Source organism: Syngnathus scovelli, chromosome 21 (assembly GCF_024217435.2).
Source record: "Syngnathus scovelli strain Florida chromosome 21, RoL_Ssco_1.2, whole genome shotgun sequence".
NCBI lineage: Eukaryota > Metazoa > Chordata > Actinopteri > Syngnathiformes > Syngnathidae > Syngnathus > Syngnathus scovelli.
The window spans coordinates 6,149,848-6,174,539 of record NC_090867.1 but is presented as its reverse complement, the minus strand read 5'-3'; the positions used below and the strand labels follow the sequence as shown (position 1 = coordinate 6,174,539).

The following is a 24,692-nucleotide window of genomic DNA, read 5'->3' as shown; positions in this document are numbered from 1 at the left end:
TACGGCACTAATACTAGTTCTACGTAGAGGATAAAGAATAGAGTGTGTTTGTTGTCTGTCTACATTAGCATTAAGCTAGCCTTAAGCAGAGGTAGATGTTGACACAGTACTTTGTTTGTGTGTACTTGTAATGTCTTTGCCATTGCCCCCTCACGGCCATTACAGCAATGTTGCAACATTTACTTTTGCTACCCGATCCCTTACATCGCCAAGACCGATCTGAACGCGGGGTAATGAAAGGAGGATGCATATGGCGCTGTCTGCACCGTTTTAATTAGCCGCACTTCCTTTTGATATGTCGTCGCCTGCAGAAGAAGGCGGGCTGCGCCGAGCCGCGTGTGCGTGACATTGTCGAGCGGGCGCACAACTTGTTTACCGCTTTTAGACGCTCTGAGCTGACTGTCGAAATACTGTTAATGAGTTTTTTTTTTTTTTTTTTTGCTCCTGTAAATCAGTACAGCCACTGGAGGTCATTGTTCTCCCCGAGGTCCAGTGATACGATGCTCCGCTTGTGTGTGTATATTTTGACTGGCTCATTAACGCATCACTTTGAGGGATTTGGCGTAAGGCCGGCGATTGGGTCAATGCTTTTTGATAATGTGCTCATCGGTTCCCCCCATTTAAATTTTTCAGGGGGGTTACGTCTTCACTTTTTGTATTCACGCCGGCTTTTGTCTCCTTCTCTCCTCTCCACAAGGTCACCCCAATTCTTCATCTAGCTCTCATTGACGTGCGTCTTTTTTGCCCTCATTACTGTGTTCCATTCGGCTTTCTCTCGCAACATCTTCGCACTTGTTAGCGCAGCTCTCTTTCGTATCTTTCAGCTCCTTTTGATGATTTTTTTTCTTTAATCCAACCTCGCTTTGAATCTCGATGTATATTCGGGGGGGGGGGGGCGAAGCGCAAAACTATTTTTGCAGTTGCCACTCATTGATAACGTGCTAATTTCGACACCCATAGTAAGAACGTAATTGGATAGAATATGCTAGCACCGGCTATCAGTATGCAAACATACGAAGAAGAGTATCACTAAACTAAGTGACTCAAGAATCTGCAGTAATAGATTTTTTTGTAGATGATAAAGAATATATGCCTGTGAGCATTGTCTGCGTTTTATGTCCAAATATCTGTTCCTTAAAAACGCCATCACATGGAACACGGATGCTAATTGTTAGCTCATTTGCGGTTAGCATTAAGATAGCAGAATGAAAGGCAAAATGAACACAATATTGAAATTATCTCTTTTTTATGTGTAGCTATTTCCCAATCAGCTGAGGATAGATTCCATAAAAAGCATGTGTCCACATGTTTCACATTTGTTTTCCCTCCTGTGCTCGATGCCGGTTCTCCAGGTGAGCCCGTATCACCTGTTAATGGGATTAACGTTTGACCTTTCGCCAGTGCTGCGAGGTGGCCTAGTGCAGATGGTGTCTGATGGCTGGAGGATTAAAGCCTGATCGCTGGATCTACTGTACTAAAGCTTAGTCAAGTAACCCACCCTCCTCGGTCGTATGGGGTCGACTCGGCACGAACGGCCCACACACACGTGTACGCACGCACACACCGGGCTAGACAGGAAGCCAAGCAATACCGTTGTTTTTTTTATTTTTTTTTTACAACCAGCTTTCTCTGGATCGCAGCTCCGTCAGCCAGGCCCGCCCGCCCATCACAAAGAACCGCTGCTTTACGAGGAGGTCTGGCTGCTGTAAAAGCCAAGGGTTTGTAGGGGGCCGCGCAAGGCTGTCGAAGGGGATGTAAATTACACAAATAAACCTCCTCGCCGGCACTGATCTTCCCCCAAAAGCGAGGCGGGTGAGAGCGGGTGGTAGAGATAAAGGTATTTTACTGGGCTTCCAGAGAAGCAGAGAATGTGACAAAAGAGGCGGAAAAGGACACAGAGCCAATAAAGTTTTGGGCCGAGTGAATCGAAAAGGACGGAGGCAACGATATGTGAAGCAACCTTTTTTCGTCATGCACATTTTTTAGAGGAACATCCTGTTGCAGTCTTGTTATTACAAACTGTAATTTACCCCGCCATGATACAAAATGTCTTTCGTGCTACCACAGCAGAAGCACCCCCCCCCCCCTCCCCTCGCCTATAAAAGGTGGCTTTCATTATTAGGAAACTGGGTGTGCTTTGTAATGCTGGCAGTATTTTGCAACTTGGCAACAATAACAGAGAACGGAAACCAGACCTTCACCAGCGTTTCCTTTCGATGAAATACGACAGCAGAGAACAAATGTTGCCCGAGTTATTTTTGGCACTTGTATTACCAAGCAAACAGCAAACGGATCTTATTTCATAACCGTATGATACAAATACAGGTTGATTTGTGCAATTTGGAAGGTTTGCTGTATTTAAATAAGGGGTCGAAAGTTGTCTTCATACCCTTAGGTCATTCAGTACTTAAAAAAAAAAAAACATTAGTACTGCCACCGTCATGCACTTACATGGTTAAAAGAGAAAATCCAGAATTGGCTTTTTGTTTCTTTTTAAAAAGCAACGCATGGTTAAATATAGTGTTTCTTAACACACACATAAACACACACGCTGTCATACGCTCTTTTGTTAGCCGCTCAATCGGCGTAACCGCCGAGAGGGCCGGCTCCTCTTTCGCTAGCACTTGACTGCTGCGCCGCGCGAGATAAGCCGAGCCAGTGCGGTCCTGTGACCAGCAAACCTCATGGCGGCTCAGCATAGCGGCATACGGCAAAGCGCTTAAGTTGATTATATAGAGTTGGAGGTTTCCTCAGGGCGGGCACCGGCACGAGGGACCGATGGAGCTCTCGGAGGGGGAAGGAAATGGAAGCGGGCTGTATAATCGTAACGGCATCGTAAATTTTTATCGGTCTCCATATTACATGACATAATAAATATTGCAAATGTTTAAGAATACATATTTTTGATTATTTTTAACATTTTTTATAAATAAGAACCTGCCACGTTGAGATCGTGTGATAATGTATTCCTTTAGTTTGGTTCGACCGCAATCGTATTTTACTAGAGGGAACAATGTCGTTTCAATGTTGACAAGCGGTCAACCATTGTTTGGCACAACAGAAATACCTTGGACGATGCGGCCCGTACTCAGCTTTTTTTTGCCAGACGGCTGAATTTTTTTTGGCACAGGCAGACAGCGGGCGGCCACCATTGTTGCCTCCTTTGCTGGAATAATCGGGCACCTGCATTGTGCTGATGATGGCATTTGTCCGTCCGTAAGTGTGCAAGTGCCCGCGTGCGATAGCGGCGGATTGTAACAAAGTACCTTCAGTGGCTTCATGACAAGCCGCACTCCAATCTGAAAAATGAAGGCTCACTTTGAAACGATTTACAGTGTTTGAAATGAGGTCGGGGGGGGGGGTCTATTCCTTTGCGGCTTGCGGCTCAATAACATCATTGATTGTTTGAGCTCTCGTATTGATGACTCTGTTTTAATTTGCTTGGTCTACCCGGACACCGGGAGCAGGCTCGTCTTATCACGCGGTTTGAAGTGCTATGTCACATGCTAATCGTTAGCGTCAGGAAATTCCACGACGTGATGTTCATCCGTTAAGTTATAGATTAGGAAATACGTCAGCAACGCAACGCCTCACAGGAACGCGCAGAGCTGTCCCTTTGCGTTCCAACTGATTAGCCAGATGCGATATTGACCCATTCCCAAATTGGAATCCGTAATCTCGCTAAGGGAGGATTTCGGCACGAGCCTACGAGGTGAATCCCTTCACGTCACATCTAAAGATGAATGGATGTTGCCGTGTTGATTCGAAACTCCACGTAAAATATACTTGAAGCACAAAAAAATGGCGCCATTGTCAAGGATGAAGCAGAACCTCTGATTGGACATTGGTGACAGAGACTCCCCACGCTTTGCTTTTTAGCCGATATCAACAATATTTAATGTACTAGAAACATTTCATCTTCTAATATGCAAATATGTACCTCCATAATGTTTTCTAGTTAAGACCTTTGTATTAAGTGAGGCTGTTTTTTCCTTGCATGTTGGTATTTTAATGATTTTAATCCACTTTAATGGCTCCTTATTGGAGTGTTTTTGTGTTTTATGCGTGACTAGAGTCCACTTCTGAATTTTGCAAAAATATATTGAGACCAGAGAGGAAGTCAAGACATTGTGACACTCTTTTTGCTGGTGAGCAAGTTGTGTTGACGTCTTTCTGTGTATTGCCCATACTGTATTGCGTCACTGAGTTGGGTTGCGTACAGCCATTTCGCAACAAGAACATGATTCCGGATAAGGATGGTGAGGGTTGAGTCTTACGTCTCCCGATTCAAATGTTTTGTTGACATGACCCTTGTCATTTATTCACGTTATTATGTCTCGGAGGACGTAAATGACTTCTTATCAGCGGAATAGTAACTTATCAGCAGTCGGGAATGCTGCAATGGAGATAATGTTTTACTTATGTGGTTCTGCCGTCGAGTATTTTAAGTCCAGGACGGGGGAAAAAAAGCGAGAAGCGTACTCAGGTTATCGTGATGTTGCCAGCTTTGTCTCATCCAAACTTTGCATAGCAGATAAACACAGACTTGAAAGCGTTCAATTTCTTCTTACATGTGGTCTAGACAGTCGGGCTCTTTCTTAGCAATGCGCCGTTTGTTAAAATATGATTCATTCTCTATTTACTCGGCGCAAATATTCTCCTGTCTTCGAGGCTCACTGGCAGCATTGGGAAAAAAAAAAAGATGGAAGGGAGAAATGAACGTCATATTGTAAATAACGATTTAAGCTGGGATATAGTCAAAGTCTTGAGAAAAGCCATGGCCGGCTGACGTTTTTGTTCGGCTTGACATTGTAACGTATGATGTTTTTTGTTTTTTTTTCCGACCGCCGCCCTCGCTCCTTTCATAGTTGAGTGGGAGAAGTAATGTAGTTCAGAGGGGGCATGTAAGGTGGAACAATGGGTCAAAATTATTGAATAAGGAGTGAAAGGGAGTCGGGGTGTGAATGACAATAGGCCAGATTTGGGGGGGGTGAGGACTAGGAGGGGGTCCAGATTGATGATAGATCTGCGTTGGTTAAATATTATCAGGGCTCTTTCTGGCGATCGCGCCCCCCGCCCGTCGTGGTAACGCCGAGAGAATGGCGGAGACGCGGCCCGCTAATGATCTGCCCTTCAGAGCCATTCACTTTTCGCATTAGCCTATTTACTTACTATTGAGGCGCTCCCCCTCTCGATGGGTTCACAACACAGATGGTTCGGGTCGCCATAGTGACTGCACAGCTTCATTTCTGTCAGCCCCAGAGCCCCTCTGTGCTTCTTTTCACTTTCTGGGAAGTTTAGCCACAAATGGAATTCAAACATCTTATGTTGTCATCCTAACTTGACCAGATGGACAAACAAATACGCAAAGTGAAGTTTATAATTTATTTATTTTCCCTGGAACACTTCAGCCTTGGCGGACGTGCGTTGTAATTTATAACTGGAGTGGAGCTTCAGATTTTGAAATGGAGACGCAATAATGTCAGAGAAGACTGATTGGGCAGATAAAATGTTGCCCTTGGCACTGGGCGAAGGTATGCGCAACATTGTTGAGCAACGGCATATCAATCATCTGGTGTTGACAGAAGCGGATTCACGTTTTGACACAACACGCCGCACGTCGATGGCCGCTTTCCACTTCCTTTTTTCATCTTTGAATTAGTTCCTGTATGAAACGCTCTTGCCACAACTTCCATTGTCAGTGCAGGGACTCCCAGATGACCTTCACACACACTAGGTCTCCTTTCATATGCAACCAACAACAACAATACACACACAAACAGAAGAGTTGAGCTCCTCCATCTCCATTCTCAGCGGTCCTCCCTTTTGAAATGCTGATCACTCCTCCTCCTCCTCCCTCACCGTCATCACCTTCTCTTTTTAAAGCGGCAGAGTCATCCATTCCATTAATTCTGCTCCTGCTGGCCTCCCCGGGTCCGAATGAGGCGGACCCCCAAACAACCCCCCCCTGGATGATGCAGGGCAACAGAGGCCACAGCGGCGGCGATGGCAGGGGCATTTGTCATGCTAGCAATCGTGGCGCTCTGTCGCTCACCCCCCACCCAATGGCCTTTGTTGTCCCCACATCCCAACTTGCTGGCTAAGCAGAGGGCCTTTCACATTTCATTAACATTTGAACCAGCGCTCCATTTTCGGGGGGGGGCATACAAAAAAAAAATCTTCAAGCAAGTTTCGCTTCTTCCGCTTCTATCATTTCTTCAACTAACTGGATACCTTCAAGAAACTTTGGACGTTGTCAAGACTGAGAGAATGGAAACTCGGAATACATCAGAGAAAGCTTCCACTGTGCACGTCAACTGAGTGTTTTATGAGTCAGGGAAGGTCAGATTGAATTCCAGGCTTCATCCATTCCAGCCTTTCTCCGTTTTCGACCCATGCATATGTGTCGGTTGCATCAGTTCCGTCTTTTGGCAAGTCACTCTGATTCCATCGAATTAACACCAACGTGGCACTTTTTACTGTTTTTCTTCCGTTTCCTTATCTAGATATCTTGTTGTTTCTTCATATGTAAACTTGCCAACTGGATGGGGGCGGGGCTTTCCAAGTCCCGCATGGCCTGAGCTATTCTTCCTCCGTAGCAATTTTCTCTTTGATTTGCTGAGTGATGGTCTCAAAGAAACCTAAATGATCATCGCCGAGATGGACTCTCCAACTCAAGGCCGCAGAGTGTGGAAGATTACAAGCAATACAATAAGCTATATACCCCCCCCCACCCCCCCTCCAAACACACACACCTCCCCCTCCCTCATTCCGCTGAGGTATTTCCAGAATGCCGCCGGCCCTGATGGATTTATGAGCGGGCCATACTTTGGTAAACACCGATGGTGGACGGCTTTGTCCTCCTCCGGTGTGATATAGTGAAGGTCCCCATAAAAAATGGGAAAACCAGGTTACGGTCACCACAGAGTTGGACTTAACAATAAAAGGCTTTATGGGCAGATATAGGCCTGTACCATAAATGCTGGAATCTGCAGCATTAAAGGGATAATGACAGGGAGGAGCTTTCCAAAGAAGGTCGCCAAGGAAATTATGGCAAAGAGGTCCGTAAAGCATTTTGGCTTCAATCCCTGTGTTTTTTTTTTTTTTTTTGTTCCCTTTTGGTGTGAATATGCTGTTGAGTAGATTGACAGAACGCTTCTCGTTCTCATTACACGCCGACACAGCTGTCGAGTTTGGCCGTAGCACAAAAATCAGCTGTGTAAACAAACACGGACAGTACACGCACGAAAACCGAAAAAGTTTCAACTGATGCAAAGTGGCTTTTTTGAATGACACTATTATCAATTCCATCTATACTGACAGCACTTGCCGGAAAATGGAGGACATGCCCGTACGTGTTAAGTACACACTGGTGGCGTGCTCTTCTGACTTCATTCCATTCTATGACTTCCTTCGCTACTTTTCTTTCCCGATGTTGCCCCACTGAGCTGCTTTATTAGGTCGCTGCGAAGATTTAGGGAAGATAGGAAGGCTTTGCGAGGACTTGCCCCAATGTCTTTAGCGCCTGGGCATTAGCCATCTGCAGGCACATGAGCTCGACGGGGGTGGGGGGGAGCACAGGAAGTCCAAAATGAGTCCTCGTCGAATTCAAAAGCGTCCGGCCTTATCTGGTCACGGGACGGTGTTTAGTCTAACCAAGTGTTGAGCGCTTTGACTGGTCTCCCGAGATCTTCTTGGTCTGGTCTTCCTCCACTTTTTTTTTTACCACGCACAATAATCCAGATGACATAACGACCTATTGTTTGTTTTAACCTGACGGCTCATCTCCTCAGCAGAGGAATGGTTTTTGGGAGCGCTCTTTACTGCTCCCTCGCACCCCTGAAGAAAGGCAGCGAGAAGGAGTAGTAAAAATAGTTTGACACCCTCAAGGTCCAGCCAGCAATCTCCTCACCACCCTTGCTCATAAAACCCTTTTGAATTCTAAAATCCCACCACCCCCTCGTCGTTCCATTCTCCCTCCCTCCCCCCTCGCTCTCCACCAAAGACTCATTTTCAGCTTTGCTCCAGATCGCTTACATAAGCGCCGATTGCCGCACGTGTGATGGATGCTTTAATCGGGAGGGACCCGTCGCGTTGCTTGAACTTTCTACCCAACTGATGCTGACCGTCTCCTATCAAGCTAGCAGATCAAGATTTTAATCTCACACTATCAGACTTTGCTTGAAGCCGTTTCACCTTCTTAGGCATGATACGGGAAATTAGCATCTTCTGACAACTGTTAATACTGTCAAGGAATCCATGAGTGTGCTATCAGTGAAGGTGGGGTGGGGTGGGGTGGGGTTGTCACCACAGCTCAGGCCTGCACACTGTGCTCTTATCGCATTGAGTAAACACAGCCCGGCCTGCATTGAATGAAGTGTCACAGCGAGTGGGGGGCGGAGCACATCCCCCACACGTACACACCCCTCTGCAGATAATCCCAAATGCTGTTGGTGAGAGCCAGCTGTGGTTCTGGTCAAGGAGGGTGGGGGGCATTGTCGAGGTAATGGGATAGGTGATTCAGTCGTGCTGATAAAGCGAAGAAGCATCCCAGCCGTTCCAGTGTCCAGGCTTAACGTCTTTCATAGGACAGAAAATATAAATACCTTTGCATGCATGAGCTGTACCAACCAGCAACCTGTACTTTGGATCACATGACACACACAGAGATTGAAAATCCAGCATCTAGAATGGTGACTGTTTGACCCCGATTAATATTATTTCTGGGAAAAAGTGCTTTCCCAAATCTAAATAAAGAAATTAGTCTGTGCGTGTTGCACTGGTTGTTCCCAAAGTTCCGCAACAATGTCGTATGGAATGCTGCAATGTCGAGGAGGAGCGACGCCGGCTTTCAGGGATGTGACGCAAGTTGGCGGCCCGATGGAAAGCAGCTGGATTGGACCGAGGCTGTAATTACTGTGAGAAAAAAAAAAAAAAAAAGCGTCGGTCACCTTGACTCTGGATGCTAAATGCTCGGGTCTCCCGAGTGAGGCGCCTCACACTCGAGGAAAAAAAAAAAAAAAAAAGGTGTAATAGTGTTGCATTGAGTGTTGAAGGTGGGAACTCTTGAATAATGGTGAGATGAGAGCGAGCCGGAGAGGCGAATCCAAGTCATCCGGCGGGTCACCAGGAGGTGAGGCTGCCTACTTGCCGGGGTTCAGGAAAAGTTCAGCTGCATAGCATTAGGCAAATGAGGGAGACTGGGGGAAAAAATGTGAGGGTTGGGAGTGACGAGAGGATGGTAGGAGGTGGGGGGACCGGGTTGAACCAGATAGACGGACAGGACCAGGATGGGAAATATGTTGGAAAGTATCACATGTTTTGAAGAACTTTGAGTAGACCGAAACGAGGCTGCTTTTGCGGTGGTGCCTCTCTCGGGATGCTCTGTGGAGAAGCGCCGTGACGCGTTGAATGGGTTAAAACGGAGGAGGTGCAACGGATGCAGAGGGGAGGGGGTGATGGAGAGGGGGGCTAGTGTGTGTGTGTGGGGGGGTGGAGCCTCAGCCCTCAGCTGCTGCGCCTTGTCACATTGCTGCAGAACATGATAGCGGCGACACGCTCCCTCCGTGCAGGCTTGATCCTTGTACGCGCACGGACGCAAACGACGCGCTGATACTGAGGAATCCGCGGACGGACGCCGGGTCGGGTCGGCTTGCTGAATTGCGGGCTCGCGCAGTGGACGACGCGCGCCAGACTGGGAGACTAAAGCGGACTGTTGAGAAATAATTAGAATTTTAAAAAAAAAAGCTGCAATTGGACGGGGTTCCCTTGACTATTTTGCGTGCGCGTTCCTCTTTGGGATTTTATTGCGCGCATATTTTTTTATTTTTGCGCGTCTCTGCTGCAGCATGCAGAATGATCTAAATGTCCTCCAGTAGCTTCTCATCGCGTCAAAAACAACAAATGGATCTATCACTTTTGCTCTGATCCCGTTTGGTGCTCTCTGTTTCTACCTCGGCTGGTGTGCGCACTAGTTTGATACCTTTTTTTTTTTTTTTTTGGGGAGGGCAGGGGGGTTGTGGGATAACGACCCCCCTGTTTGGTCCGTATGATGTACGAAAGCGTGGACGTAGTGGGACTGAACCCCAGCCCGAACCCCTTTTTGATGATGGATTACTACAACCAGAGCAGAGGGTGTTTGCTCCCGGAGAAAGGACTGGTGCCTGGGGCTCCTCATCCTTACAGCTCGTCCGTCAGAAACCAGCATTGGAACGGTTCCAATCACTGTAGGTACCCCCCCCCCCCTCCCCCCACACTTCTATTGAATTGTGTGGATTACCTTTCACGTGATGGAATTTAATCCAGAGCCTTTATATTTTGATTTTATTTCCACAAGTGCACCCTTTCACACTAATCCCGAGCTTCATATCTGCATTATATATACTTGACCCACTTTCTTTGCCCCCCCCCCCCCCTCCCCTTCTTGTGTGTGTGCATCCGCGTTGGCTTTTTTTCCTCAGTCTGGGGCCACAAGGTTGAAATATGCACTTCATACAAACATGGTTCAGCAAGGCACGCCGACTTTAATTAGATCAAACCGCTCCTAGCTGCCTGTCTGCAACCTCTTGGTAATCTCTGTGGCCACAAGTCACACTTCCCGAGCCATCCTGTGGCTTTCACGTGTCCCAAAAACACGCAAATGAATATATTATGGTGTCCGAGTTTAAGGGAATACTTTGTGTTGTATGTGCATGGCAAGTTTTTTTTTTTTTTTTTGTGGTGCTGCAATCGAGTTTTATTGCAACAACAAAGTGTTTTTGGCAGCTCTGCAAAACCAAGGCAGTGCAGGCAGACCTTTAAACCAGAGATGGCTCTGTTGTCTTTCACAGCTGAAGGAGTGTAAAAAAAAAAAAGGCAGGAATCTCCACAGGCTCTTAAGGGCCAATTTCCTCCTTGACTCGAGACTTTAGAAGCACATGACAAAGGGAATTTTTTTTTTTTTTTAAAGGGACTTTCTGATGTGTGGCGGGAGCAATAAAAGCCCGCACAACTACTCGGCTACTATCTTGTGTTTGCCTAATATCGCAAATAAGCGCCCTCTGGCCAACATGATACGCTCCGAGCTTGATAGTCATTATTGAATTGGCCCACTAAACAGTTTTAGTGGCAGCATTGATTCGAACCATGTGAGCTCGGTTGAGACCGTGTGGGGGTTTGGCCCAGGAAAAGACCTCTGATCCCTCGCTTCAGTCCACATTGTTTAGCTCTGCTGTGTAGTCGCCGCGCGTCAGAGCTTGGGTGGGTCGATGTGGGGCGTTATAGCCTCTGTTTGCCTCACAGGTAATAAAAAAATAGTGGGCGACTGGGGACAGGCGGTGGTGGGTTTAGTGGAGACAGCACGGGTGTCATCACATGGTTGTGGGACTCATTAGATCAGAAGACCCACAAAACAAAACAGAGCAGCTCTCTGTCGTCACCTCTGCTTCTTAAGCGGGAATTCCAAGCAGCCAGGTTCAAAAGCAATTTCCCAAAACTGGTATTCTGGTTTTCTGGCCTTCCCTTTTTTTTTTTCTTTGTAAAAAGCTGATGCTTAAAATAACGCTTGTTTCTGGGTAATGTTATGTTCTTGGTTTTAATTTTAGGGAGTCAAGGTTTTTAGCTCTATTTAGTGAGTGTTGTAATTATTGCATTTCATTTTAATGCGTCAATATATGTGGGAATGTATAGATAAAAATATGACCTGCTACGTTGGGCTTCAAAAGATTTTTCATAGTGCTGTGCTACTACAAAAGTTTGATTTTGCATGTCCAACAGATAATGATGGACACCTCATAAGCCACACCCCCTTTTCTGATTTGTTGTTTTTCCTCAGGCGTGCTGGTTTCTTGTTGATCAGATAAGAAGCACAGGATAAGCCTCGAGATGGTTGATATCAAAACCACTGTTTGAAACGACCAACAGTTGAATAATTGTCAATTGTCAACTCAAACCCAAAGCGTCATAATGCTGAATGTGTGGAATGAAAGGCTGGTTTTGCAGATTAAAATGCCCGTCAAAAACCTTCCAGCAATTACGGACTCATGCATGAAAGAATGTGCGTGGCCTTGTTCACATGACTGTCACACTCACAAACGGGGGTTATGCTGCATGGTGGGCTCAACAGCGCATAGGCGTCTTGTGCTTTGTCTTATTTATTTATTTTAATATCTTTGCAAGGCTTTGTCCTGTGAATGACAACAAAGTGCTCACCAGGGATTTTTTCATCGAGAGTGTTCCGGGGCTTTAGCTATGTTGTTTTCTGAAGTTAAGAGTGCCAAGTGGGCTAGCGGGTAGCTTGGGAGGAGGGGTGGGGGGGGGGGGGGGAGGTCAAATGAATCGTGGCTTAATCTGACTCATGTGCTATTTAAGGATTGAAGTAGCCTTGCAGGAGGCAAGAACAAAAAAGTTTGTTTTCTTCTGCCAAGGGAGGTCAGTCCGACATTTTTTTTCATCAGGAAAAAAAAAGATTTGTATCTTAAGTGTCCTTTTGTTCACGGTTGACAGACGGAAACATGGAAAGGCGGCGGGTGATGTGTTTAGACTCGGCCGACAGATTAGTGTCAAGCATGCAAACAAACTGTGAACATTACATCCCCCGCCCCATCCCCTCTCTTTCATATTATTAGGAACAGTGATTGCACGCTCAGTTCGTTGACATTGATGGGAATTTCGCTATCCCAAACATCCGGACTAAGAGGTCATTTAATATGTATTTGCTTGTCGTCCTTAATCCACTTAAGGGTTTCTTGGCAAAGCAGCTTTCTACTTCAGGAAAATTGCAATCTGCGACCGTGTTGACATCAAATCAGGAAATCCCCCAAAATGAATATTCTAAACTGCGCTATTAGTGCCTCGGCCTTCGAAGATTTTCTTTTGCATCCATATTGAGAGAGCGACCCGTGGACGGTCGCAGATGTTGAAGTGGCATTGAGACAAGGTCTTCTATTCTTCCGGAGGGTGGGGTGGGGGGGGGGCGTCAGACAGGCCCCTTATTGTGCAACATGCCCGAGCTGTTTTTCAGCCATTGGCGACAGTGATTTAGTTGGTCCAAATGCTTGCAACGCTGCAAACACTTGACAGAAAGAGAGAGTGGGCTCAAGTTATGTCCACACAAACACACCTGCTTTCACCTGCGGCTGAACGTCAATAATCCATTTTTGTCATCGGGGTATGTTCGGAATAGCAAAAGGTTGAAGGGAGTTCAACTGTTCTCTTGCCGTAAAGGCTGCGGGGCGACGTTTCGCAACCTGCCATCACTCGCTCCCGGAACAGCACCTTGTCACCAACCTTCAAGATTGCTCGCTGCACCTTTTTAATGAGACCGTCGTTTTGTTTAGCTTAATGCTAAGAAACTATGTAAAATGCCATAGACAGGCTAACGAATAGCATTAATATTGCAGTTTTATATCATATTGATATATTTTTCAGTTTTTCGGGGGGAATTTTAGCAGACTTGTGATTAGCGTTTATGCCTCGTAGAGAGGTTCTGGGTTCGAATCTCAGCTCAGGCTCTCCTGTTCACAATTGAGTGGCTTTTCTCCATTCCACATTCCGAAAACGTGCGTTAAACTGTGTGAAAAGTTATTTTTATGTGACACTATACCTGATTCATCATAGAGGGACTAGAAATAACTAATCTCACTTTCAATAATTACTTTCCCCCCTTGTGTCTGTTGATGTTGTGCAGTTGGGGGGGGGGGGGTGTTCGGGTGTTTGAGGGTTGTGCCCTTTAAAATATTCATAGCTTCTTCATTTAAATCAATTCGCAGCGTGGGCGCAGCCAAGCGTCAACTGTCAGAAATGGAGCTGGCCCTGTTGTAATCACTTCTTTACTTATCTCTACAGATGGCTTGCTCGCAACGCGCCGTGCATGGCTAGCTCCTCAGTACACCCACGGAGGGCTCTCTCCACCCCCCCCTCCCATCTCCATGTTCCATAGCCATCCCCTCATAATGGAACACATATAAATTCATCTGGCTATTGAACCTGGTACATTCATCACCGCAGAATTCATCTGCGAGGCATTTTCATTCCCAAAGTGTCTCCTTTCTCCGGCTCACTTTATCTCCCCCCCCCCCCTCCAACCCACCCACCGCGTATCTATATGGTAAAATTTGCAACCTGCCAGGCCGTAAGCTAGGCAGTCAGTGTCACTATAAATCCTTAAATGCACACCTTTTAATTTTCTGTATTTAATAAATAAGACCGGGAAAACATTAAAAGCAGGAGTGGTCACGTGACTGTCGGGTGTACCTACGCAAACACCACAATGGAATGCCATCCTGTTTAGAGAGTGGGGAAGCCAAGAAAATGGGCTCGAGCTTAGCGTGCTAAAAATACTGAAGCTCCGGCAGTTCTTTTGCTGTCTGCGCAGAAAATAGCACGGCGTTACTGCGCCCGTCCGTCTCAGTCAGTCAGCAGGCACAAGAAGCAACCCTTTTCCTGCCTTGTGTCTTTTATAAGAAACAAAAGCGCATACGGGATTACTCAAAGCTTAATCTTTATTTGTGCAACAAACCCCCCCCCTTGCTACAATTGTGGTTTTGATTAGCTAGCATTCCTCCTTCTAAGATAGACAAGATAACTGCTCTCTGCCAGATAATCTCATTACTGTCCTGATTTAGGCCGGCTATCGTAATATCTGGTCTAAGTGCCTTCCTGGAGGAAGACAAGGACCTCCTCTATGTCTGGATTTATGGAGCCTTTTTTTTTTTGTAATGTAACTTTAGATATACATAGTGTATCTTCATCTCTTTGGCTCCGTCACGGGACAAGACCAGACCAGAGCAGACTGGCCCATCTTGATTCAATCCCTCGGAAATGTCGCTGTGCTCCCACAGCCCCTTTTCAATCATTTCATATTCATTACTTGTACGTCTGGAACTCGGCCTCCCGACATTTGACTCTTAAAGGCCCACCTGGGACCCAGATGAAATAGACTGCCAACATGAAGAGATGGAAAGGAGGAGTGCATAAGCGAGTTCGTGATAGATTGGACGGTCTGTCGCGACGACGGAGGCAGACGCGATCGGGTTACCGGCCGGCCCGCTTGTTTGTGATAGAACTATTGTGTCAACTGAGAGATGGCCTGAAGCTTGACTACTCCAAACACATGTAGGTTAAAACAGGACACCGGAGAAGGGGGATTATGTTTATGAATAGAGCCACTTGGTGATAAGGGGACTTTTGTATGCAGCAGCCCAAGCTTTTCATGTTTAGCCAAATAGATAAATGCTTGATAGGAAACACGACACTTAATCTCAAGTATATGTTTGAAATATTTATTTGGTAATTGTGTGCCCCTTTCTTTTTGTTGTCATAGATCCTCTGCGCATGCTTGAATTCTTAATGTTGTGCTTTGTCTTCATATGGCTCCTGTTAAGAGCACAGACAAGGCAACCATTTACACTTATTAAAACATACACATATTATATATAAAATGCATAAAATATAGAAGAAATGCTCTTGTATTGTTTGTGTGGTCATTCATAAAAATAAACTAAAGTGGACCTAAGGTTGATCCTTGAGGGACACCACTGATGAATTTTATGTTTCATGCATTTAAGCAAATCCTTTGCAATCCATTAATTGAGGAAATCGGCTAAGACTAATATTTGGCGGTGCTAAATAATCCGGCTCCATCTTCTCATGGCTCTTTTTCGCCATTTCTGGGAACCGTGTTCACAGTGCTGCCTGCGGTCTTACAATAGAGTTGGATTATTGTGTCTGGGCTGTCGGCACCTCTCAGCCGAAAGAAAACACGAGAGCGAGGACAGAGAGATCTCAGGCAGCAAGGGAGGGCGGGGGGGAGCTGATCCGTGGGAGGCCTGGCATTTTCAAATGATAATATCTATGGGTATATTTTTAGCAAACGGAGTAAAGGTAGACAGGAGGTTGGCTTAGCTGTTCATTTTTTTTTTTTCAAGTGTGACAGACTAGGCCTGCATTCCATGGCTACCAACAGGCTGGTACATAATGACCCAAATCCTCGTCCTATTAAAACCATGCAAAGTATTTGCCTCCGTCCGTCCGTCCCTTTTATAACGTCAAGATTAAACCGAAAAGCCGGCATGAATCCCGCCATTTTGCCAGTGTGTGGCCCAGTTTTCATGGGAAACCCCTCATTACCTTTCGCCTTCTTGAAATGAGGTCACGCTGCTGATATAAGAGGCTCGTCTAATATGTGAGCAGTCGGCCCTTTTATATCAAGCACAGTGCGTGCAGTGTGCATGGCTGCCCAAAGTTGCTCCACTCATGTAAATAATGCATTGCACGTAATGCAGATGATCAAACCCATGCCACATTTGATGAAAAAGCTTTTCCCTTCAGGACAGCTTTACCTATTCACCTGGCCACCCCTTATTCCACTTGCGATCAACTTCGATGCCGGTAAGATCCACTGGCGAGTACTCACTCGCCGAAGCCTTTCATGACTCTAATCCCCAACACCTTAGAAGACATGCATGGGAATCTCTGTCGGATGACTTAAAAGGATGGAGGAAGCCCTCCCCGCCTCCCTCCATAAAGCCTGCTGGGATGCACCGTGGGCTCGATGCATCCGACCCCAACCTGCTTCAGCGCTCAGTGGGAAACCCCATCACAGACTCCCCTTGAGCTGCTCCGCTCCGACTCTTTGATCTTATTGTGGAAGCGAGTGAGCTTGCCTGCTGCCTGGCAGGCAGAGCGAGAGAGAAACCCTTCATGCCCAGGGTTGAAGAGGTGGAGTCAGCTTCAGTGGAGAGGCTTAATAACTGTATTAACATCAGTGGCTCCCACAGGACCCGTGCTGCACTTCAAATTGGCTTTCCCTCACTTGAATTTGCTTCCTCGTTTTCCTGCAGAGTCATGAGTGGCAAGTGTTTGTAGATGGGTGCAAAGCCTCACCTGTGTGTTGCCCGATTCATGACAGTCCTCTTTGTTCCCTGAATTATGCATCGACAACTGCTGAATAAATCATGGGCCCCACTTAGCTTAATGGCCAGAGTTAACTGGGAAGAGGTGTGCGCTCCTATTGGTCGTCCAAGTGGGTCACAATAAATGTCGGGATGAGGCCCCCGGTCGTAAGGCCGAGAGACGGAACAGTCAACAGAGGGCGGCTGGGGTTAACTGGACCCTTGAGGGACAAAGGAGAGAAGTGGAAGCTCACCTGACACCTCGGTTCAAGTTATTTCCAAAAAAGCCCGTCGGTAAATCGGCCATGTTTATGGTTCTCACAGAATATTTGGAAGAAGCCACACGAGTGACTTTAAATCAGCGCTCCTCCAAGGTGGCGGAATTTGACCGAGGCTCACCCAAAATATCACGGCTGACGAAAACCAGTCGTCATAAGGAGGCTAGAAAATTGTGTGTGTGTTGGAAATGATCAAATGGCTCCCTCCAGGCTACACGGAAAGGTCAGGGATTCATGCAGGAAATTGGTGTCTGCAGAAGCACAGACAACACACACACAGACAGACGGGGAGCTTAACTTGTCCTTCATTAAATTCGAGTAACATCTCACTGTGCTCTCTTGATGACTCCGCTAGCTGCTAACTTAGCCTCCCGATGCTATCTACAAAATCCGATCGTCTCAAATACCAACGTGACTAAAGACAAATGAGTCTGTCTCTCGGTTTTTTGTTTTTTTTCTTTCCAAATTTTCCACTAAGGAGCCCCCTGACACCGTACATCAGACAGCGGAGTCAACTGCGTGTCATCAGTCATCATTAGGAGAGGGGTGGCCGGCTGCCGGCAAAAGGTATCGTGGGGATCTTGATGCTTTTAGCTGCGGTTCATTATGCTGCCAAGATTTGCTCACGTTGCGGCCGCAGCCTGAAAAGAATACACTTGCTTGGTTGCGTGATGACAGCGGTAGTTTATTTTTTCTGTGTGTGTACAATCAATTATATATATTAAAGAAGGCAGCACTTTTTTTTAGCAGTTAATGTTTTTTAAAAAACAATTTAATCAAATTTAATTTGGAAAAAACTTAATTTAAAAAAATGTATTCAAATCATTTTTTTAAATTAATGAAAAACAATGTAATTTGGAAAAAACTTAATTTAAAAAAGAATAATTCAAATAATCATTTAAAAAAAATAATGAAAAACAATGTAATTTGGAAAAAACTTAATTAAAAAAATAAATTCAAATAATAATTTTAAAAACAATTAAAAAACTAATAAAATTTGATTAGGAAAAAATAAATAAATAAAAAATAATTCAAATAATTAGAAAAAATTATTAAAAAAATGATCAGGTAATTTGTTTTGATGTGTAGCGATGTATTTTGTACATCTTCTTGTCGACACATTTTTAATGGCGTACAAACTTTCTGGCATCAAGAAGCGCTTTAACAAAGTAGTGACAAGATAATTTCATGTTTGCCGCATCTCCGTGTCTGCACCTGCGCAAATACTTCCATTTACATGCGCACTGATATGCTTTTAACTCCGAGCGTGACACTTTGAGCTAATTTATGAAGGGACATGCTATCATTAGGGGATGGAATGTGTTTCAGCCTGTCGGGGCTTGTACCGCCATGTTGCCCGGCGAGCCTTGATGAATCCGTGGTAACAAACACGAGCGCGTTTGGGAATTTAAGAGAAAAGGTCCGTGCTAGCCCATTATTTAGCATCGTTGCACACACTGTCGTCGGGAGTCACGCACACGCTGCACTCCTGACCTCTCCCTCATTTCCACTGTCATGCCTCCGCTCTGAAGTCGAGAAGATCAAACCTCGGTAATCTATTCCCCTTGTGATTGACTATTGTGTTATCCGCCCAGAGTGTGAGCGGGGGGAGCGAGGGAAAGAGCGAGGAGGGCAAAGGGAGAACCGAGTCCAAAGAAGCGCTTTAACATGACAAAGCCTGTCCCCGGTGATCTTCTCTTCTCTCCATATCTCTGATGAGCTTCCCAGAGCTTCCTCTCCAGGTCCACTTCAGCCCTCTCATGTAAAATAGCTCCTCATATTTATGACTCGTGCTGAATATGCGCTTAAGAATCAGGACGAAGGCTTTCAATGCTGTCAGTCACGTCGGATTAGCGAGTATCAATGTGCTGATAACCTCTCTGTTAGAGTGAGTGGAGAGCAAACACTCAAGTGGGAGTATTCACGAAGGCCCTTTGGCCCCCCCAGGACACAGAGAGGCACTGTGTGTGACACCCAGCCCGATAAAGATGAATAGAGTTTGGTTAATGTGTACGGATGGCAATGCAGCGCTAGGTCGACATTGCGTACAAGTAAAGGTCATGTTCTATACAGAGATGATCTTGATTTTTTTTTTCTAGCGCCGCCCCTGGTGCAGCTATAATATTCTACAATTAAGGCAATTTAACCGGGAGGCTTTAATGTTTGTTTTTTTTAAGATTCAAAACATTGTTAAAAGGCAGCGGGATTTGCGTTATAATCCAACGACGAACCTGAGTTTGATTTACCAACGGCCGATTTATTCACTTGGCGAGAGTTGACAAAGGGAGGTTACGCCTTCTGCCAGCCGAGCGTGTGTGCGTGTCAGGGAGCAAACAAGTCGGCGTGCACAGCTTTGTTTGTGGAGTTCGGGGAGGGGAGGAGGGGGGGTGGGGGGGGGGGAGAGACTTTCTTTTTGAAATATTTGCTAGCGTCCATTTGCAGGAATGTGAAGGAAGTCTTCTAGTTTGACAAGTTTTTGTACCCATATTGTATAGCTTACAAAAATACAGTCATGTGTGTGTGTCCGCATGGTGTGCCCACCGCTTCATCAGCTCCGGCCAAGTGTCCTCAGCCGCCCGAGGGCAAATGCCAACTGGCATCGACTCTCTGTCACTCAGCACACTCGAAACAGCTGCCGGTTAGAGTTGCACCATGTTCCTCGCGTTGTTGCCAGGGAACTTACTGCACCCCCAACAACCGACCGGCTGCTGTTTATAATTCATTTCTTGCATTTGCGTCCAACATGCTCAGCGCTTTATTGTCTTTAAAAATTTACTCACAAGGCAGGAGCAGCAGCATCAACTCCGAGGAGCTACAGCGATTGTTGCACAACATTGAGTCCCTGCAGACCTCACCTTTGCCATCTGCTCCATCCCCTCAGTTGGTGCCCCCTCCCCCAGTTCATCCACACATGTTCTTGCGGCCCCCATTTGCCGGGGCGGTGCTGATAGCTATGTTGTTATTTCAGATCTCTGGAAGTTATGTATCTGGGAGAACTTCGGAGCATGCCGATGTTGATTTACCTACAGCATGCAAACAGCATATTTATTGCACATCTTCGCCATATTTTAAGCACACGTGTCCTAGCTACCACCCCCCCCCCCCTCCCTCCTCCTGCTTCAGGCCCAACACAAACATCTCCACTTCCTGGGATGGCGGTAACAGGCTAGAAAAACTCCTTAGCCCAGAACGCCCTGCCCTTCGGCCTCTGCTCGGACCCTCATCTATCACTCACACATGTGCTTTTCCATGCTCATAGTGGGAGGCATTAATCATTTGGAGCCAATCTGCCGCACTATCCATCAAAATTTAGGTGTCGGGGCTTGCGTGGTCTTCAAACATACTGCGCGGGGGCCTTTAACAAGTCGAGCTGTCACATCCATTTGTGCTCCTGCTGCAATATGCGCAAAGTGCAGCGCTTGCAAAACAAACTGTCATTTCTTTGAAACGTCAAACATGATGTGTCATTTGCCACGGGAAAAAAAAAGTCAGAATAATTGGATGGCGTGATATGACCACTCTATCAGTAAAATTAAATCAAAGTTAATATACTATTCATCGATGACAAATTTTTTATTCTCAGGGCATTGAATCCTGCTATTGTTGACGTCACTATTCTGAGAAGGTAGACTGCAAGATAAACATGTAGCGGCTTAGGTGGAGCACGACAATGGTGGTGGGGGGGGGGGGGGGGTCTTTGTTAATCCTAACTCGCCTTCACGGAAACCCAAATGCGCATATTTGTTGATTCATCTTGATTGACCCAAAAAAATATTTTCAAACACGGTCAATGAATGACTAATGGCCTTCGCTGCTCACTTGTTGCACTTTCATCGCGTATAAAAGCAAAAAATGGCCGCCAGTTGTTTGATGCATGAGCCCACGACTGGCTGCCTTTCATTGGACTCTTTTGCACCCCTGAGGCTTTTTCATTGGCTGTCCCACTTCATTATTTTGAGTCGACTTACAAGCCTTTGGCGTGGGGGTCTGTCTAGGATCTCTTCTATAGTGCACTCGCTGCATTGCAAGACAAATGGACCTCTTTATATTCTTCTACGAGTCCCACACTTGTGTGTGTGTGTGTTCGTATAACCTAATGCAAGACAAGTGGATGACCCTAGTCCAAGACCCCTCAAGTCTCTCGTCCAGAGTCCCGCCAGCCCAGCAGCCAGCCCGCTTAACGTAGTTAGCCGGCCCCTAATGACGGTGAAATGTCATCAATATGGCGGACAGCTGGACCCGGTCACCAGTGGGGATGAAAGCTAATCAAATCTCCACGGGCTAACCCAAAGCTGAACCTCCAGAACTGCTCGGCAGCACAGGACCGAGACAGACATCAGTCTGGGGATTTCTTCTATGTGTGTGTGTGTGTGTTTTGATTCCTTTTGAAGTGCTTGACGCTCGCCAGACTACTCCAACGACGGAACGACTGCACGCGCCGCTTCATCATCGGGATGTCTGGCGCATGTTTGTCCGTTTGCGCGGAGTTATGCCGTAATTGTTTTAGGAGGATGTGGCTGAGTGCAAACCCTCCAAGCCCAACCCCACCACCCCCTTAAGTGCGCTTGTGGCTAGTCAAGTGAATCTTAAAACCGCCATTACAAACCGCTCACACATGAACGTAATTAAATAATTGCTTCGAAAGCAGCACATTCCATTAAGCTAGCATGCTAGCTGCGCGGTAGAGAGTGACAGACCGTATCTACCGGTTTTTTGACTCATGTTCAAGTCCGCCTGTGTACATTTGAAGCGGTTTTAGCATGTTGCAAGAACCCGGAAAGCTGATTTCCGGGCGACGTGAGTCACTTCCTCCGTTGTGTGATTGTGCGGCTCGGACAATAATAGGCAGTGTTGATTGAGAGACTGGATGGTGTTGAATAATAGCCGGTGGAGAGCTGCAGGCTGGGCGAGAAGCTTCTGCAGCCACAGGCCTGCCATTGTTTTGCTTCATGTCTCGGCCTGACGGGACTCCAGAAGCCAGCCATTGTATTTAATTACAGTTGCCAGCCCCCCCTCCCCTTCACAGACTCATGTCCTCGTGTCCCAGATTTCCATGGATGCTCTCATTAAGACTGTGTGCGGGAGACAGGAAGAGAGAGAGTCCACTGATAAGGAAAATCCCATGCATGTGTCGATGAAGATGTCATTTTGATGTGAGGCCGGGTGGGGGGTGGGGGGGTCACAGCGTATGTTTGTCTGTATGTTTCTAATCAAGGCAGCTTTTAATGTGCATGAAGAGGCCCGCTTTTGCTGGAATAAAGCCGCGCTTTAATTAGTCCACTTCAAAAACTGTGAATGGCCGCTTGCTAATGAGAGAATATGCCACGTTATGTAAGACGTGCTCTATTTGGGGTTTAATTTGTTTGACACGGGTGTAGCGGCCGCACGGCCCGGCGGCGTGACGGGCGCCGCCGGCTCCGGATGACACCCACAGAGGTGCAATGAAAGGCAAAGGACGGACACTTCCTGCCTGCGGTCTCCAAATTAGGGCTGAATTATTTAAAAAAATATATTGCTCATTGTTTGATGCTGAGCAGGCAAGATGTTTTTCTTCTAGGAAAACCGCAAATAGATCAGTGTTTATTTTAGTAGCGGCGAACATAATCTCGCGTCACCATCTGCCTCGCCGACACGGAGGTTGGCAAGCTGGGCTGAAACGTTGGCGCAGATCTGACAGGAAGGTGGTCTCGCGTGTCTATCCATTCGACGTCGTATTGAGCGTGACGTCATTCCAAGGCATCATATTGGCATGGGAATAAAAGTGGAAGACAACATGGCCTACTTGCATGCGTGCACTGAGCTCAAGCGGGGATTATGGCATTATTTACTCTACCACAGTGTGTGCCTTCTTTCATATTTGACATCCGTGTTCCGCCGTGCACAAAATCTGTCAACACTCGCTCCGGATATTGAGGTCAAAGTCCAATACATATTACATGAAGACAACATCTAAGCATATATGTTTTATTCTTATGACTTGTAGGCTCTATTCAAGTTTTCGCATTCTAGATGTAGAGGTGGGGGATGCAATTAGACTCGCTTGCAGTTTTTTTTTCCCCCCCTTCATCCGACGAGGAGTGAGTTGCTAAGCATCCCTACTTAAAGGCTTGATTATATAAGAATAAATAAAAGAGCAACTGCAGGCCGTGTATCAGAGGGAAGCACTTTGTTTGAACCCTGCCAGCAATGCAGTTCCTCGCATCAAGACATCATTTTGGCTCCAAGGGGGGAGAAAAAACCTGCAAAGGGTGGGCTCGCTATTTCTTTGATGATCCGGGTGTGTGTTGGTGCGTGCCGCATTTCAAAACGAACACTCAAGCAGTGTGTGCGTGTTCAAGGTGCCGCTCCGTGAATGTCACCGTTTATCGATTAAGCGCTTTTTAGCTTAGCCCCCCCCAGTCCCCCCTGCCTCATCTTGTTGCTTTTTCTCTCCCCGCAGCGATAGAGACGCAGAGTACCAGCTCGGAGGAGATAGTGCCAAGCCCACCCTCGCCTCCCCCGCCGCCCCGCGTCTACAAGCCCTGCTTTGTGTGCCAGGACAAGTCCTCAGGGTACCACTATGGTGTCAGCGCCTGTGAAGGCTGCAAGGTGAGATTCAGGGCCCTTTTCTCGGAATCTGCTTCGCCAGCAATTTTATTTGACTGCCTCATAACCGTCTTTTGAAGTCTTGACGGGGTAGGGGGGTGTGAATGTCATACAATACTTGGAAGTGCAATTTTCTTCTTGTGTGATAAGATCCTAAATTAATCTGCGTTGGTAGCGGAAGTTACAGAGAGTCTTCAAGTCTATAATGCAAACAGATAGAATTTTCAAAAATGAGATAAAATCCTTATCTTATCATCATATACAGTACGTGTGTACATTTGCACGCAATCGTGTCGATTTTTTTTTTTTGCTGATGTGTGCACATCAGTGTTCTCACTTGCTGTGTTATCACTTGCTGTCAAAGGTACAGTGGTGCAAAAGTCTTAGTTGACATGTTTTCGCTCTTTGTAAGATTTTTACAGATTTTAAATGGCAAGAAGAAAAAAAAAATAGCCTTTGGCATTCTGGTTTTTCGTTATTTGTGTTCACTCACATGTAATGTAAGGACCAGGTGTTTTGGCTTTGGGAACAACCTCCACCCCGAGTCTATAAAGCTACCAAATAAAAAGACAGAATAAAATAAAACTTTCACAAAAAAGACACTTAGATGGCACGGACGACGGGATTGTGGTGGACAGACACGCAGAAAGGAAGGAAGAAAGGAAATGGGGATGGTTTGAAGGGTTGCAAATCAGTTAGTTGGGGTCGAGGGGCCGCGGTTCAACCCGATGACATCACGGAAGGATGTACCATATGGTGTGTGTGTGGGGGGGGCATTTAAATGAGTTTAAACTAATATTATAAACTCTTGCCTGAGTTTACTCACAATTTGACATTTGCCTTTGTAGTTGAACACAAAGCTATTCTTAACATTTATACGCCACTGGCATAAATAGATAAACAAGCGTACATTATTTATCGTAATAAATAATTGAATAAATAGTTTTTCAGACCAATT

The 24,692-nt window shown here is 46.2% G+C and overlaps 1 protein-coding gene across 5 annotated transcripts in view; it reads left to right on the top strand.

Annotated features, from left to right (window-relative positions):
* The window catches only part of raraa (retinoic acid receptor, alpha a), a 71,337-nt gene that overhangs the window by 38,712 nt on the left and 7,933 nt on the right, over positions 1–24,692 (top strand). For 4 of the 5 annotated variants that reach the window (XM_068649363.1, XM_049758804.2, XM_049758806.2 and 1 more), the window contains one exon: positions 23,589–23,737. In XM_068649363.1, the coding sequence (XP_068505464.1) occupies positions 23,589–23,737 (149 nt within the window). Of the gene's footprint in view, positions 1–9,502; positions 10,227–23,588; positions 23,738–24,692 lie in introns of those variants that run through there. The other variant, XM_049758803.2, reaches the window with a different exon arrangement.